Raw genomic sequence first — 18027 nt, forward strand, 5'->3', positions numbered from 1 at the left:
CCCTGGAGTGTGAAGAAGGAGATGCTGCATATGTTGAGTCTGTTTGTGCAATAGAGGAGCTAAAGTTTTATAAAGATAATGTTGCCCGGCAGACATGACGTCTTTAAAGAAGCCAACAACGGAGCATGAACCGGTGTTGAAATTCAAGTCAGCTAATGACACCAAGATGGTTGATTTTGTGCCCGGCGACTCATCCAAGCAGTTCATCATCAGTGCCAACTTGGATCCAAAATAGGAAAGCGCGCTCATCGAGTTCATCCATGAGAACCGGGACATCTTTGCATGGAAACCTTCTGACATGCCGGGTGTCCCGAGAGAACTCGCTGAGCACACTCTCAATATTGATCCAAGGTTTAAGCCGGTCAGGCAATTTCTTCGATGGTTCAACGAGGAAAGGCGCAAGGCCATTGGAGAAGAGGTGGCCCGGCTCTTGGCGGCCAGGTTCATTGTGGAAGTTTTTCACCCGGAGTGGTTGGCCAACCCGGTGCTTGTACTAAAAAAGAACGGCACCTGGCGTATGTGTGTGGATTACACCGATTTAAACAAAGCTTGTCCAGCTGACCCTTTTGCTCTCCCCCGTATTGATCAGATCATCGATGCTACGGCGGGTTGAGCGCGTTTGAGTTTTCTGGATGCTTATTCAGGTTATCATCAGATCAAGATGGCAGTCAAGGACCAGGAGAAGACAGCTTTCATCACTCCATTTGGAGCCTTCTGCTATGTGTCTATGCCCTTCGGGCTTAAGAGTGCCCAGGCAACTTATCAACAGTGTATGTGAAGGAAATATGCCCTAGAGGCAATAATAAAGTTATTGTTTATTTCCTTATATCATGATAAATGTTTATTATTCATGCTAGAATTGTATTAACCAAAAACATGATACATGTGTGAATACATAGACAAACAGAGTGTCACTAGTATGACTCTACTTGACTAGCTCGTTGATCAAAGATGGTTATGTTTCCTAGCCATCGACAAAGAGTTGTCATTTGATTAACGGGATCACATCATTAGGATAATGATGTGATTGACTTGACCCATTCCGTAAGCTTAGCACTTGATCGTCTAGTTTGTGGCTATTGCTTTCTTCATGACTTATACATGTTCCTATGACTATGAGATTATGCAACTCCCGTTTACCAGAGGAACACTTTGTGTGCCACCAAACGTCACAACATAACTGGGTGATTATAAAGGTGCTCTACAGGTGTCTCCGAAGGTACTTGTTGGGTTGGCGTATTTCGAGATTAGGATTTGTCACTCCGATTGTCGGAGAGGTATCTCTAGGCCCTCTCGGTAATGCACATCACTTAAGCCTTGCAAGCATTGCAACTAATGAGTTAGTTGCGGGATGATGTATTACGGAACGAGTAAAGAGACTTGTCGGTAATGAGATTGAACTAGTTATTGAGATACCGACGACCGAATCTCGGGCAAGTAACATACCAATGACAAAGGGAACAACGTATGTTGTTGTGCGGTTTGACCGATAAAGGTCTTCTTAGAATATGTGGGAGCCAATATGAGCATCCAGGTTCCGCTATTGGTTATTGACCGGAGATGTGTCTCGGTCATGTCTACATAGTTCTCGAACCCATAGGGTCTGCACGCTTAACGTTACGATGACGGTTATATTATGAGTTTATATGTTTTGATGTACCGAAGGTTCCCGGATGTGACCAAGGACATGACGAGGAGTCTCGAAATGGTCGAGACATGAAGATTGATATATTGGAAGCCTATGTTTGGATGTCGGAAGTGTTCCGGGTGAAATCAGGATTTTACCGGAGTACCGGGAGGTTACCGGAACCCCCCGGGAGCTTAATGGGCCTATACGGGCCTTAGTGGAAATAGAGGGAAGCAAGGGGAGTGTGGGGCGCGCGCCCCCAAGGCCCAAACCGAATTGGTTTAGGGCAAGGGGGGCCGGCCCCCTCTTTCCTTCTTCTCCTCTCTCTTTCCTTCTCCCGAATCCTATTTCAACTAGGAAGGGGGGAGTCCTACTCCCGGTGGGAGTAGGACTCCTCCTGACGTGCCCTCTCCCTGGCCGGCCGCACCCCCCTTTGCTCCTTTATACACGGGGGAAAGGGGGCACCCCATAGACACAACAATTGATCGTTTGATCCTTTAGCCGTGTGCGGTGCCCCCCTCCATCATAGTCCACCTTGATATTACTGTAGCGGTGCTTAGGCGAAGCCCTGCGTCGGTAGAACATCAACATCGTCACCACACCGTCATGCTGACGAAACTCTCCCTCAACACTTGGCTGGATCGGAGTTCGAGGGACGTCATCGGGCTGAACGTGTGCTGAACTCGGAGGTGTCCTACGTTCGGTACTTGATAGGTCGGATCGTGAAGACGTACGACTACATCAACCGCATTGTGCTAACGCTTCCTTTGGTTGTTCCATGGTTGTTAAAGCGCTAGTCAGCTCTTCTTTAGCCTTGGAAGTTTCTGCTTGCTAGGACTTGATATTTTCCTGAAGGTCGGCGACTTGAGATTCCTTTTTGCTCAGATCAGCCTGCAAGAGACATTTAATGAGTTGGTAGGGCATATTAACAAGTTATATACTTGGCACTTGGGGGCTAATGCATATTGCTTTTTATCAGCTGACATTTTAAAGTCCCAAGCACATAACAGATTATACACTTGGCACTTGGGGGCTAATGCATATTTGCTCAAGTCAAGGTTATGGATTTGTTCCTCCTCAATCGGATTACAACGATGATTATCAAGAATTTTGGAAGCTTCATGATAGAAAGATACCGATTCATCCTAAAGGTATAAACCGGTCCCTGGGGCTACACAAGCAAAAATTGCAAGATTCATACTCTAAAGTCCCGGTTCATCCTGGAAAGATAAACCGACCCTTGGGGGCTACGCAGGAAAAGTTGAAGTATTACAAAGTCCTGGTTTACGTTGATATCATAAACCGACCCTTGGGGGCTACTGGAATTGATATTGGAAATTAAACACAAGAGAAACTATTATGCAGAGTTAACAGTATTTACCACATATCGCTCTTTCACCAGGTTCACTAAACCGGCTTCATAGTCGCGGCTTGTGTACAAGCGGTTTAAAAACCCAGAGTGGATATCTTGGGCGCTGAGGTGGGCATAGCTTTCCAAATATGTTTTCCACTTGCCTTTATCCATAGCAGCAAATTCTTTCTTGGCACTATGTTTGGATAAAGTAGTGGGGTTGCCAGGAGTTGTGTAGCCTAAACCAGTAACGATGACATCGTCCGATTGTTCATCAGCCGCTTTGACTGGGCTTTACGGTTTATCTACAGCTTTGGCTGGACTTGGCGGGTTAGTAGCATGGCCGGTCAGATCATCTTCCATCTGTTCAACAAAGGTTTCATGATGTTCCGGTGGCGGATCATCAAGAATAGCATCAACATTCGCCTCAAACTGTTATGGGGTCTGTTCCGGTTTAGTGGCCGGGTTATCATCAGCCGGTGTAGTCCATTTGGCCTTTTTACTAGGCCTAGTTTTGGCTCTAAAATGAATGGAAATAAAGGTTAGTATATTCAACAGGTGCAAGGGATAAAAAGTTAAGGGTAGTATGCTTACCCAGGAACAATCTTAAGAGGTGGAAGTTGTGTCCCTATCGATTCGCCAGAGGATGAATGGGAAGTTCCCTGGTAGTTTGAGTCAGACGGATTAAGAGGTTGCCGAAAATAACCAGCCTTGGGATAAGATATGTCAGGAATGGATGAAACCTCTGGCCGGCATTTTCGAACCGGCGTGTTTGGTAAACCGGATGAAGTAACCACCTGGCCACTATGCCAGGTTGTGCGACAAGCTTCACGCTGCTGTTTCTTCAAAAGAAAACTGGGATCCAGATAAGCTAGAGGGTGTGAAAATTTTACTTTCCGGTTTGCTTGATGGGTTTTCTATGTTGGCTGAGGATCTGAACCGGAGGAAAGAATAATTACCTCTACATCATCAGCCCGGCTAGCTTCAGCGTCATTGCTACCTCTTGAGCACCGCGTTGGTTTTCCCTTGAAGAGGAAAGGGTGATGCAGCAAAGTAGCGTAAGTATTTCCCTCAGTATTTGAGAACCAAGGTATCAATCCAGTAGGAGGCTACGCGAGTCCCTTGCACGTACACAAAACAAATAAATCCTCGCAACCAACGCGATAAGGGGTTGTCAATCCCTACACGGTCACTTACGAGAGTGAGATCTGATAGATATGATAAGATAATATTTTTAGTATTTTTATGATAAATATGCAAAGTAAAATAAAAGGCAATGAAAATAACTAAGTGTTGGAAGATTAATATGATGGAAAATAGACCCGGGAGCCATAGGTTTCACTAGTGGCTTCTCTCAAGAGCATAAGTATATTATGGTGGGAGAACAAATTACTGTTGAGCAATTGACAGAAGTGAGCATAGTTATGAGAATATCTAGGTAAGATCATTTATATAGGCATCACGTCCGAGACAAGTAGACCGACTCCTGCCTGCATCTACTACTATTACTCCACACATCGACCGCTATCCAGCATGCATCTAGAGTATTAAGTTCATAAGAATAGAGTAACGCTTTAAGTAAGATGACATGATGTAGAGGGATAAATTTATGCAATATGATAAAAACCCCATCTTGTTATCCTTGATGGCAACAATACAATACGTGCCTTGCTGCCCCTACTGTCACTGGGAAAGGACACCGCAAGATTGAACCCAAAGCTAAGCACTTCTCCCATTGCAATAAAGATCAATCTAGTAGGCCAAACCAAACTGATAATTCGAAGAGACTTGCAAAGATAACCAATCATACATAAAAGAATTCAAAAAAGATTCAAATATTGTTCATAGATAAACTTGATCTTAAACCCACAATTCATCAATCTCAACAAACACACCGCAAAAGAAGATTACATCGAATAGATCTCCATGAGAGAGGGGGAGAACATTGTATTGAGATCCAAAAAGAGAGAAGAAGCCATCTAGCTAATAACTATGGACCCGAAGGTCTGAGGTAAAGTACTCACACATCATCGGAGAGGCTATGGTGTTGATGTAGAAGCCCTCCGTGATCAATGCCCCTTCCGGCGGAGCTCCGGAACAGGCCCCAAGATGGGATCTCGTGGATACAGAAAGTTACGGCGGTGTATTTAGGGTTTTGGCTCCGTATCTGGTCGTTTGGGGGTACGTAGGTATATATAGGAGGAAGAAGTACGTCGGTGGAGCAACAGGTGGCCCACGTGGGTGGAGGGTGCGCCTTGGGGGGTAGGCGCGCCCCCTACCTCGTGGCTTCCCTGTTGGTTGCTTGACGTAGGGTCCAAGTCTCTTGGATCATGTTCGTTCCAAAAATCACGTTCCCGAAGGTTTCATTCCGTTTGGACTCCGTTTGATATTCTTTTTCTGTGAAACTCTGAAATAGGCAAAAAACAGCAATTCTGGGCTGGGCCTCCTTTTAATAGGTTAGTCCCAAAAATCTTTACGTAATAATAAAGTAAATTGGGTTTCTTTCGTCCATCATGACATTTTTCATAAAAGTCCCTCTATTTCAGAGAAGTCAACCCGCAGTTCTGTTTTAAGTTAAAACGAACTATTATTTTCATATTTTACACAAAAGTCCATGTCTTTTCTTGAAATCAACCCGCCGTCCAGATTTAAGTCACACCCGAACCGTTATTTTACATTTTTCGAAAACCTCCCTGATGTTTTAGGTAATTCATCCGTGGATCATATTTAAGTCAAACAAATGCTTTTTAAAATCATCCATATCGTTTAAACCGTAACTCCGATTTGAACATGTTATATATGATATTTGATTAAAAAATATGTAGAATATGAATATGAGATTATTTTTACCTGTTAAGTATTTTTAAATATTATTTTGGAATATATTTGAGTCAAACCAAATGATTTTCTAAATTATCTATATCTTTTAAACCGTAACTTCGATTTTAACATATTATATATGAAATTTTATTAGAAAAATGTGTGGAATATAAATACAATGTTAATTTTACCTATTAAATATTTTTAAAATATTGTTATGGAAGCAAACTTATAATTTATAGCGCAAGATCCGTTTTTTTCATACCGGCGGTGATCCAGATTGCAAATAAACACCCCACCATAAAATATCGATAACTACACATGCAGACCTCTGAAAAATGTCACATGGGAAAACAACAGATTTCTCATCGCGAGAGTGAGAGAAAGCGAGAGAGAGAGAGAGAGGGAGGAGAGGGGGAGAGAGAGACGCCTTAGGATTAACCATATTCAACACATGTTTTTTTGTTTTGTGTGAACACCGAGGCCATCGCGGGCGAGAGTTAGTAGGAGGATAAGCGGCAACACAAATATGATGCCTCGCAAAAATAAAGGAGATGGACCTATTGTGGTCTTGAGTGATGGTTGTTGAGTTAAGAGCGTGTAGTGACCAGACCTCAAACAGTCTGATCTCTGTGCTCCGGTGTCATCCCTGGATCAGTAATGCTGACACCACACAGTACTCGGAGGATTTATAGCAGAGTAGCAATCACACACTTATTACATCGAGTGTCTCAAAAGAGAACTTATTACAATAAATATGGCTTAAGGCCATCTAATAATAATAACAGCGGAAGGCTTGGAAGATAAGTGAGTCCATCAACTCCAACGGCATCACTGAGTATAGAACCATGACCTAAAAACTCCTTAATCGTCGTCTGAAAAGTCTGCAACATTAACGTTGCAGCCCGAAAACGGGTCAGCACATGGAATATGCTGGCAAGGTAACACATAGAGAGTAATGGAATGCAACAGCTATACTATATGCATATTTGGCTGGTGGAAAGCTCTATGGTTACAGTTTTGCATAAAGCCAATTTTTCCCTACTTCAAAAGGAATAAATTTAATTACTATCATGGTGGTTGTTAAACATTGAGAATGGTTGACGGCATTCTCAATCCCAATTAAGCATCACCATTAACCCAACAACATTAATTTTAGAGTAACATGTTGAGATTCACATGATAATCCAGATACTAGATACTCAAGATGTCCATAACCAGGGACACGGCTAATCATGATTAGTTTGTTACACTCTGCAGAGGTTTGCGCACTTTTCCCCACAAGACTCGATCGCCTCCGTTGGATTTCTCGCACTACATGGTGTTTGAGAAATGGATGACCGAGACACAGTCTTTCAGAAGCGCTAGCACCTTACGATGGATAGACCGGTACACCTACTTTCCCCTACATCTGCTAGTCTACCCTGTAAGAGTTCGCACGACTTAATCAACTATGCCAGAGCCCATAATGGCTTGTGGCTGCACACGGAAGTTTCTAGTTTGAAAAATCTCATGATCCCTTTGAGCCTGGGTGGCGGTCCAAAATAAAACAGGCATGTACTGGACTACCCAGGTGCCTCAATCCACCCAGATGTGTATTTAAGTTGCCACCTAGGTAAACCATTAATTATCAATCTCACATCTATCATGGATTTCACTCACCCAATCCACGTCTACTAGCATAGCATGGCATAATAAGCAAACGTAGAAGTAACTCCCAAAGGTTTGATAATAAACAGGTAATAGGTACTACCTCATCTACTTCCCATCCCACAGTTTAATTAGATCCTAATCATGCAATGAGTGAAGATTGATCTAATGCAAAAAAAACTAGGTTGTAGAAAAGGTATGATCAAAGTGTTACTTGCCTTGCTGATGATCCGTGAAACCTAACAATTCGAAGTAACAGGCGGCGCACTCCGGGTACTCTATCGCAGGCAAACAAACAAGCATACAATAAATACTCATCTAATGCACAGGTAAAACTCAAATAAGAGATCTAACCAGAAGGTTCAACTTAAGAACTCCGGTTGGCAAAAAGAATCAAATCGAACGAAGCAAAGAAAGTCAAACGGCGAAAGAAAACAACTTCGTTCTAGTAATCTGAACCTAAGTCAAATTTTACAGTAGTAAAAACTTGTTTAAGTTGATTATTCGGGTAGAGGGTTTCGAGACGAAACTCCAGGCGCTTGAATCGTCTGATTCCGATAAACGAGCGAAAAGAAAAACTAAAACGAAAATCAGATCAGAAATCGCGATCAAAAAATAACCGCGGAAAAATCCAACGAAAAAGAAAAATGACGAATGGATTTTTTTTAAAAAAACGGCACGGATTTCGAGGTGCGGCAAACCTCGGGCGACGCGCGGCTCCGACGGATCGGTGGTGGGGCGGCAGCGGCTGGCGGCTAGGGTTAGGGTTCGGGCGGCGGCTGCTGGTGGGCTGGCTCGGGCCCGAGGCGCGGCTTATAAAGCCCCCCGGCCGGCAGAGTTCTGGCCGGTTACGGCCCGTAGTCGGTTGCGTTTTTTTCGCTCGAAAGAAAAATAAAAAGAAATACTAAACGGACTCCAAAAATCCCGAAATAAATTTTCCCGGGCTTCTAAAATCAAGCCCGACAAAGTGAACATTTATTTGGGCCCTAAATGCAATTTTGAAAAACGCGCATTTTTCCTAATTCAAATAAAAACAACAAAACAAAAAAACTCCGAAATAAAACTATTTGATTTTTTATTAAATCCTCAATATTTCTATATTTTGGGAAAGTCATTTTATTCCCTCTCTCATATTTTTGTAATAGAAATAATTGATGATAAAATAAATAAAATCAAATGATCCTATTCTCAAAATTTGAGAAAACTCAAATATGAAAATAACGAAATCCCCAACTCTCTCCGTGGGTCCTTGAGTTGCTTAGAATTTTCTAGGATCAAAACCCAAAGCAAATAAAATATGATATTGTTCGCACACGAACACGTCACCGTGTACGTCCAACGCCGAGGGTGATGCACCGCAGCTCACGTCGAAGGAGACCCGTCCGGAAGCGCGGTACGCAAGCAATCCGGCGGGTGCTTTTCAGGACCCAAAACCCCACGCGCCCGGGAGGGACCCCGTCTGGACGTGCGGTAGCTATGGGCTGCCCTAGGTCGGTTCGCCCGCCCCTAGAGCCTCGAGGATCGCTGCCCTTCAACATGAAGAACGAACGAAGAACGAGATAGAAAGAACAAGGGAGGGATGTAAAACTAGGGTAAAAAGTAGATGTGTTTTGCGATTGTGTGTTCTTTCAACGGCCGTCGCCCCCAACATATATAAGAGGCGGCTGGACTTCCCGTACAAGAAAAGGACTAAAAATTCCGTCCAAAACATCAAAAACCCTAACCTAACTCGGACAGGAATCTTTGGCAATTTTCGGATCAATCTTGGTCTCACCGATTAGTTGTTTTCGGTCCTACCGAGTGAACGTTGCAAACTTTCTGTAACTTTCTGTAATTTTTCGGATCAACTCGGTCTCACCGAGTTAATCAACTCGGTCAGTCCGAAATGACTCTGCAGCTTCTATTTCTGACCTTGTTTTGTCTCCACAGGCTGCATACGACCTCCGATCTAGACGTTCTTTATATCAAAATCGATCGTTTCGACGATACGAAGACAATCTGTCTAGAAACTTTTCCCATATAAGGCCATCTTGGGGGCGTAATCAGCCGAATAGTATTCTGAATACAAAATCTGAGTACTTCGAACACAACTTCAGCCTTAGAGATGAGACCGGATGACTATGGCCCAAATATCAAAGTTTTCCCTTTTGACGATACGGAACTTTCTCACTTTGAGCACTTCTCTATTTGAGGCCATCTTAATTAAGTTCTTGGCCGTGCCAAAATCTGGTGTCAACACATGCCCCCCTGTTTTTCGGCAAACTTGTGTGCCGAAAAATAACTTGCATGATGATTTTCCTAAGGACGATGTCAACACTCCATCAGCCATTCTATGTGCTTAGGGCGATAATTTCTATATCGGCCATGTTTAATTTCTTGTTTACATCATACCCTGGAACCGATTACCACCAATCGGCTTTAAAGAGATGGGAATGAACCCGTTCCTCGTAGCACTAAGGAAATCAAACTCCGAGAAGTCACGCCCTGTTAAGCAAGTAACATCCGGATGATTCCAATCCACCGATGTATCAGCCAAAGCAACACAAGCCGAATTATCCGCGTGAATGACTTCTACCTCATCATCGACCCATTGTATTAAGAATTGATGCATGGTAGATGGCACACACTGGTTAGCATGAAGCCAATCGTGGCCTAATATAACATTATAGTTATCTTGCACCTCGGCGATGAAGAATGTGGTGGCCAAAGTCTTGCTTCCCACGGTGAGTTCCATACACATCACGCCTTTGGCCTCTGTCTTTTCTTTACCCTCAAATCCATTAAGTACCATATTGGTCTTCATCAATGCATCATCATCTAACCCCAACTTCTTGAAGACCGAGTAGGGCATAAGATTTACCACAGCACCACCATCAACGAGCATCCTAGCAACCGGCGATCCGTTAATATGACCTTTGAGGTACAATGGCTTCAAGTGTTTCACCGGTTCTTTTGGCTTCTCGAAGATAGCGTTCTTTGGACCAAAATCCAGTTGAGCCACCTCCCCTTCTTCACCTATAGCACGAAACTCGACAGGTAAGTAATACACCATATTAATATCCATACCTTCCCGAACCGGCATAGAGTCATAATCCACCATCTCATCTTCATCCCCCAATGTGAATATTGGGCTCAAAGATTCCTCAACTGAAGGGGATGTTTCAGATGGTGTGGACGATGTAATAGGGGTTGCATCATCCTCTTTTGGTGGTGAATGTGTTGCTGTAGCTAATGTAAAAGCATCTGTGTTTTCTTTTTGTTTAGGCCTCCACACTTGTTTTGTGAGTGCCATGGGCCGAATTTCACTTAACAATTCGTCCCTTTGCCTCTCCTCTTTGTGCTCTACCTTCTCGTGGTTCCTCATGCGTTGTAATCTCCTTTTCATGGTCTTGGTTAAACCGGGAGGACACCACTTAGGTTGAGTATATTTGGGATCCCTTGGTTTGGCCTTGCTTGTGCTTGCCTCATGATCACTAACCATGGAACCCTGCTGAACAATAACAATATCACCATTAGAAGTAGCCAGATTACCAACAATCGGCCTTTTGATCTCCTTTTGCTTGTCGCATTCTGAAATTTCCGCATTAGATGACTTAACACGCCACACTTTTTTATTGGCCTTACTTGGAGAAATTTTTGTTGGCCGATTAGCACCATAGCTCAAACGGCCTTGTGTGGGATAATAAAGCCTCTCGCGAGCAGGCCTTCTAGGTGCTGCCCACCCCATATGGAAAGGATAAGGAGCCATTGGGGGCTGCCCCCATCCTCCACTAAAGCCTCTCATGTAATATGGCGCATAGAAGGGTTGTGACATCCATGGTGTCGGTGCCCATGACCCATATGTCCTTGCATATCGTCGAAACTCTTGCTCTGGAGGCAATCTTGAACGCTTTGAATGTGATGGCCGATTAGAGCTAGAACCGGCTGCTTGACTTGCATATTTGGAGAGCAACATATCAAAAGTTGGCTTGATTCTCTTGTTCTTAGTTTCATTCTTTTTCCACTTGCCAACTTCTGAATTCTTGGGCTTGATCAATTTAACATGAGCATCCTCTTGTACTTGTGGTTGCCCCCCGAGTGTGGCATTTTTTATAGTGATCTTCAACACTTCCTTGCCATCGGGTTGCTTCTCAAGCACAATCTTTCTTCCCAAGACCTTGTCACCCTCCTTGCTATTCCTGGGTTCACCAATAACAACATTATCTTTATTAGCAGATTCGGCTATGCTAGGCCGAATCAACATTTTCTTTCCCTCCAAGTCTATGGTGTTTATCGGGAAGGGCTGTTTATCAACTTGCATCTCAGCAAAATTCAATCGTCCGTCATTAATGGCCGATTGTATCTGTCGTCGGAAAACATTGCAATCGTTAGTAGCATGAGAAAATGAATTATGGTACTTGCAATAAGCACGCCGTTTCAGCTCCTCAAACGGCGGTATGGTGTGTGATATTCTAATCATCTTATCTTGCAAGAGTGCATCAAATATTTTATCACACTTTGATATATCAAAAGTAAACCTCATCTCCTCATCACGATTCTTGCGAATCGGCTTAAGAGCATTTCACATATAGGGTTTGGCCTTTGAGGACCAAACAAATTCAGTAGTATAGACATCAACCTCATCGTCTGAATTATCATCATTGTGTTCAACCATATGCATTCTAGGACGATCGGTTGCAGACCTATGGACCTCTTTACTTCGACTCTCTTGGGCCAAAGCTTTTTGTAAGACTTGATTAATGCTCGAAAACTCATAACTTTCTAGCCTTTCTTTAATGTGAGTTTTCAAACCATTAAGAACAAGATCTGCCAAGTCTCTCTCAGTTATCACTAAGCTATAACATCGGTTTTTTATATCTCTAAACCTCTTGACATAATCGGTGACCGATTCATCATGTTTCTGCCTAACCGATGTAAGATGTGACAACTTTAGCTCATTATCACCGCTATAAAAGTGATCATGAAACTTTTGCTCTAATTGCGACCATAAGAGAATTGAGCCATGTGGTAAAGCAGCAAACCATGAAAATGCGGTACCAGTTAAAGATAATGGAAATAAACGCACTTTCAATTCTTCTATGGAACCTGCTTCACCCAACTGTGCTAGATACTGACTCACATGCTCCCAAGTTGTTTTCGTACCCTCACCACTAAATTTAACAAAATCAGGAACCTTATAACCTTGAGGGTAAGAAATTGCATCGAAGTGTTCAGGATAAGGCTTTTGGTACACACGACTCTTTACTTTCGGCTCGTTTCCGAAAGTTTCTAGAAACAACTTATGCAAATCCTCCCTTAATTTAGCTAAAATTGGATCCGAGGTAGATGAAGATGTTTGTGGTAATGACATAGAAGCAACCTGAGTACTAGCTATTGGTGCAACTTGTGGGATGGGCGTCGAACCATAATTCGGCGGAAGACCAAACATGCCTACGCCTATGGGTGGTGTGACAAAGTGATTCGGCGTTGACGCCGTATTGGGCACACTCATAATAGGATTAGAGTATGTAGGTGCAGCCACAAGCTGGTTGGTTTGAGTAGGGTAAAAATTCAACGGCATATTATATTGTTGTTGCATAGGTGGTGCCGATGAAATAGGTAAAATTGGACTAGGGTTTTCAGATATACCAACAGTACCACTAGATGATGGAGGCATATTTTTCTGAGCATTAGCACTAGCCACAAAAGAATTGTATGCCATCACATTACCCTTACTAACAAGACTTTCAATCACAGCCACTTGCTCTGGAGAAAAAACTTTACTCACAGTGATTAGATCTTGTTCATCGATGAGGGGAGGAAAATTGGTGTTTCCAACCGGAGTGATGTTGCCTTGACGGTCCTTCTTGAAACTTGAAAGAAACGCTTCCAAATCCTCCTCCTCGCGCTTCTTCTTGAGCGCCTCAAAAGCCTCTTCACGCTGCTTCTTGCGCGCTTCGTAGGCTTGGCGATGTTCATCCGATAGTTCATCAAGACCGGGCTTAATGATGTTATCAGCGTCAACTTCTGAGGGCTTGGGGAGATTAAACATGGTTGATGATGATTCTTGATCTTTCGTCCCCAGCGGAGTCGCCAAAAAGTGTGTTCGCACACGAACACGTCACGGTGTACCTCCAACGCCGAGGGTGATGCACCGCAGCTCACGTCAAAGGAGACCCGTCCGGAAGCGCGGTACGCAAGCAATCCGGCGGGTGCTTTTCAGGACCCGAAACCCCACGCGCCCGGGAGGGACCCCGTCTGGACGTGCGGTAGCTATGGGCTGCCCTAGGTCGGTTCGCCCGCCCCTAGAGCCTCGAGGATCGCTGCCCTTCAACACGAAGAACGAACGAAGAACGAGATAGAAAGAACAAGGGAGGGATGTAAAACTAGGGTAAAAAGTAGATGTGTTTTGCGATTGTGTGTTCTTTCAATCGGCCGTCACCCCCAACATATATAAGAGGCGTCTGGACTTCCCGTACAAGAAAAGGACTAAAAATTCCGTCCAAAACATCAAAAACCCTAACCTAACTCGGACAGGAATCTTTGGCAATTTCCGGATCAATCTCGGTCTCACCGATTAGTTGTTTTCGGTCCTACCGAGTGAACGTTGCAAACTTTCTGTAACTTTCTGTAATTTTTGGGATCAACTCGGTCTCACCGAGTCAATCAACTTGGTCGGTCCGAAATGACTCTGCAGCTTCTATTTCTGACCTTGTTTTGTCTCCACAGGTTGCATATGACCTCCGATTTAGACATTCTTTATATCAAAATCGATCGTTTCAACGATACGAAGACAATCCGTCTAGAAACTTTTCCCATATAAGGCCATCTTGGGGGCGTAATCAGCCGAATAGTATTCTGAATACAAAATCTGAGTACTTCGAACACAACTTCAGCCTTAGAGATGAGACCGGATGACTATGGCCCAAATATCAAAGTTTTCCCTTTTGACGATACGGAACTTTCTCACTTTGAGCACTTCTCTATTTGAGGCCATCTTAATTAAGTTCTTGGTCGTGCCAAAATCTGGTGTCAACAGATATGCATGATGATCTAATGTATAATATTCCAAATTGAAAATTTGGGATGTTACAGACCTACCCCCCTTAAGATGAATCTCGCCCTCGAGATTCAGGTTGGCTAGAAAATAGGTGAGGGTGGTCTTTGAGCAAATCTTCCTCTCGTTCCCAGGTGGCTTCATCCTCCGTGTGGTGACTCCACTGAACCTTGCAAAACTTGATAACTTTGCTGCGGGTAACTCGGCTGGCAAACTCGAGGATCTTCACTGGTTTCTCCTCGTAGGTCAAATCGTTATCCAACTGAATAGTTTCCAAAGGCACTGTGTCTCTCAATGGTATGTCAGCCATCTCCGCGTGACACTTCTTTAACTGAGAAACGTGGAACACATCATGAATTCCTGACAATCCTTCGGGCAATTTCAACTTGTAGGCCACTTCTCCCATACGCTCCAAAATTCGATATGGTCCTATAAATCGTGGCGCTAACTTCCCTTTAACTCCAAAATGCTTTGTTCCCCGAAGTGGAGATACTCGAAGATAAGCTCTGTCTCCAACTTCGTAAACTGTCTCCTTGTGTTTAGAATCTGCATAACTCTTCTGTCTGGACTGGGCTACCTTGAGCCTATCGCGAATCAACTTCACTTTCTGTTCAGACTCCTTAATCAAGTCAGGTCCAAACAACTGACGGTCTCCAATTTCGTCCCACGACAACGGTGTCCTACACCTTCTTCCGTACAAAGCTTCGAAAGGGGCCATCTTCAAACTGGTTTGGTAACTGTTGTTGTAAGAGAACTCTGCATATGGCAAATTATCGTCCCAACTAGATCTATAATCTAGCGCACAAGCTCTCAGCATATCCTCCAAAATCTGATTGACTCTCTCGGTCTGTCCATCTGTCTGCGGATGAAAAGCTGTACTGAATTCTAGCCTGGTTCCCAAAGTTTCGTGCAACTGCTTCCAGAACTTTGAGGTAAACTGGGTTCCTCTATCTGATACGATACTCCTCGGAACTCCATGCAGACATACTATTCTGGTCATGTATATTTTTGCCAACTTAGCACTGGTATAAGTGGTCTTTACTGGGATGAAATGAGCTACTTTCGTCAATCGATCGACTACAACCCAAATCGAGTCATATCCTGAACGAGTCCTGGGCAATCCCGTGATAAAATCCATGCCTAACTTATCCCACTTCCATTCGGGTATCGGCAATGGTTGTAACAATCCTGCTGGCTTCTGATGCTCTGCCTTTACTCTCTGGCATACATCACAAACTGCTACATACTCTGCTATTTCTTTCTTCATTCCGGTCCACCAGAAAATATCCTTCAAATTCAGATACATCTTGGTATTCCCTGGGTGAATCGAATAGGGTGAATCATGGGCCTCTTGTAGAATTAACTTCCTGATCTCTGGGTCATTGGGCACATAGACACGGTCTTCAAACCATAGGGTATCGTGCTCATCCTCACGAAATCCTTTAGCTTTTCCTTCTTTCATTTTCTCCTTTATGGAAGCAATCTCCTTGTCAGTCTTCTGAGCTTCCCTGATTCTGTCCATCAAAGTTGACTGAATTTCCAACGTTGCTACATAGCCTCTCGGAACTATTTCCAAACATAGTTCACAAAGATTTTCTGCTAACTCCTTGGGTATTTCTCCCGTCATTAACGTATTGACATGGCTCTTGCGGCTTATGCATCAGCTACTACATTAGCCTTCCCGGGATGATAATGCAATCTCATATCATAATCCTTGATGAGCTCCAACCATCTCCTTTGTCTGAGATTCAACTCCTTCTGTGTGAAAATGTACTTCAAACTCTTATGATCCGTGTACACCTCACAATGATTTCCGATGAGGAAATGTCTCCATGTCTTCAAGGCATGCACTACGGCTGCTAACTCCAAATCATGCGTAGCGTAATTCAACTCATGGGGCTTCAGTTGTCTTGAGGCATATGAAACAACTCTCCCTTCCTGCATAAGCACTGCTCCAAGTCCTCGACGTGAAGCGTCGCAATACACCTCATAATCCTTGGTCTGATCTAGCAAAACCAACACTGGTGAGGTAACCAAGCGTTTCTTCAACTCCTGGAAACTAGCTCACACTGCTCAGTCCATTTGAACTTGGTATCTTTATTCAACAACTCCGTCATAGGCTTCGAAATCTTTGAAAAAATTTCAATAAACCTCCGGTAGTATCCTGCGAGTCCAAGAAAACTCCGGATCTCTCCAACGGTAGTTGGGACTTCCCACTTGGTCACGGTATCAACTTTAGTGGAATCAACAGCTATACCTTCTCCAGATATAACGTGTCCGAGGAATCCTACTTCCTTCAACCAAAACTCACATTTGCTGAACTTGGCATATAATTTATGTTCTCTGAGCTTTCCAAGTACCAAACGCAAATGCTCCTTATGTTCCTCTTCATTCTTTGAATAAAACAGGATATCATCAATGAACACTATGACGAACTTATCCAAAAACTCCATAAACACTTTGTTCATCATGTTCATAAAATAGGCAGGCGTGTTAGTCAGACCAAATGACATAACGGTATACTCATACAGCCCATACCTGGTGGTAAAAGCTGTCTTCGGAATATCCTGTTCTCGAATCTTCAACTGGTGGTACCCTGATCGCAAATCGATCTTGGAAAACACTTTAGCTCCTTGCAATCGATCAAACAGATCATTGATCATTGGTAGCGGGTACTTGTTCTTGATTGTTACTTCATTCAATCCTCAATAATCAACAACCATCCTTAACGATCCATCCTTCTTCTCTACTAATAGTACTGGTGATCCCCAAGGTGAAGAACTTGGGCGAATGTAACCTTTATCCAGTAACTCCTTAATCTGTTTCTTAATTTCCACCAAATCCTTTGCTGGCATCCTATATGGTCTCTTTGATATTGGCCCTGTGCCTGGCAATAGCTCAATCAAGAACTCAATATCTCTATCCGGTGGCATGCCTGGCAACTCCTCTGGAAATACATCAGGGAATTCCCTTACCACTGGTACTTCCTCCTGCACAACTCCTGTTAATGAATTTACTTGTGTCTTGTTTGGCGCATGCCGGGATACATACTTGATCCTTCTCCCTTCTGGGGTGGTAAGAAAAATTGACTTACTAGCACAATCGATGTTTCCTCCATACATCGACAGCCAATCCATACCAAGAATCACATCCAGACCTTGGGATTCCAGAATAATTAAATCTGTTGGGAAAACATGTCGTCCTATACTTAATGGCACTTGAAAACATCCTTGACTGGCCATGTACTCTGCTCCTAGTGAGCTTACTAGCATAGGTGTTTTGAGAACCCTAGTGGGTAGGCTATACTTTTCCACAAATCCCTTTGATATGTATGAATGCGATGCACCAGTATCAAAAAGAACGAGTGCAGTAAATGACTTACCCAAAAACTTACCTATTACTGCATCGGGCTGAGCTTCAACCTCCTCCACATTAACGTGGTTCACCTGTCCCCTGTTGAAAGGGTTCGGCTTCTTTCCAGAGCTTCCATTGCCGTTTTGGCCTTCAGGACATTCATTGGCATAATGTCCGGTCTTGGAACAC

General features: G+C 43.5%; 2 protein-coding genes across 2 annotated transcripts in view; one reads left to right on the forward strand and one right to left on the reverse strand.

Moving 5' to 3' along the window:
• LOC125543430 (uncharacterized) overlaps positions 1-18027 on the forward strand; it is an 80148-nt gene that overhangs the window by 11515 nt on the left and 50606 nt on the right. The gene's annotated exons all lie outside the window — the stretch shown is intronic.
• Positions 9829-11105, reverse strand: LOC147979008 (uncharacterized). Its single transcript, XM_087516696.1, has 2 exons — positions 11073-11105; positions 9829-10935 (listed from the first exon to the last, which is right to left on the reverse strand). Exons 1-2 carry the CDS (start codon positions 11103-11105, stop codon positions 9829-9831), a joined length of 1140 nt encoding a protein of 379 aa, XP_087372822.1.

This window comes from Triticum urartu, chromosome 3A (assembly GCF_056163025.1).
Source record: "Triticum urartu cultivar PI428250 chromosome 3A, HENAU_Tu73, whole genome shotgun sequence".
NCBI classification, from domain to species: Eukaryota; Viridiplantae; Streptophyta; class Magnoliopsida; order Poales; family Poaceae; genus Triticum; species Triticum urartu.

Coding starts and splice junctions, on each gene's coding strand:
- LOC147979008 (XM_087516696.1), bottom strand. CDS start 11,105: ATGGTGCTAATCGGCCAACAAAAATTTCTCCAA. Junction 10,936..11,072: donor GCCAACAAAAATTTCTCCAA/GTAAGGCCAATA, acceptor ATTGTTCAGCAG/GGTTCCATGGTTAGTGATCA.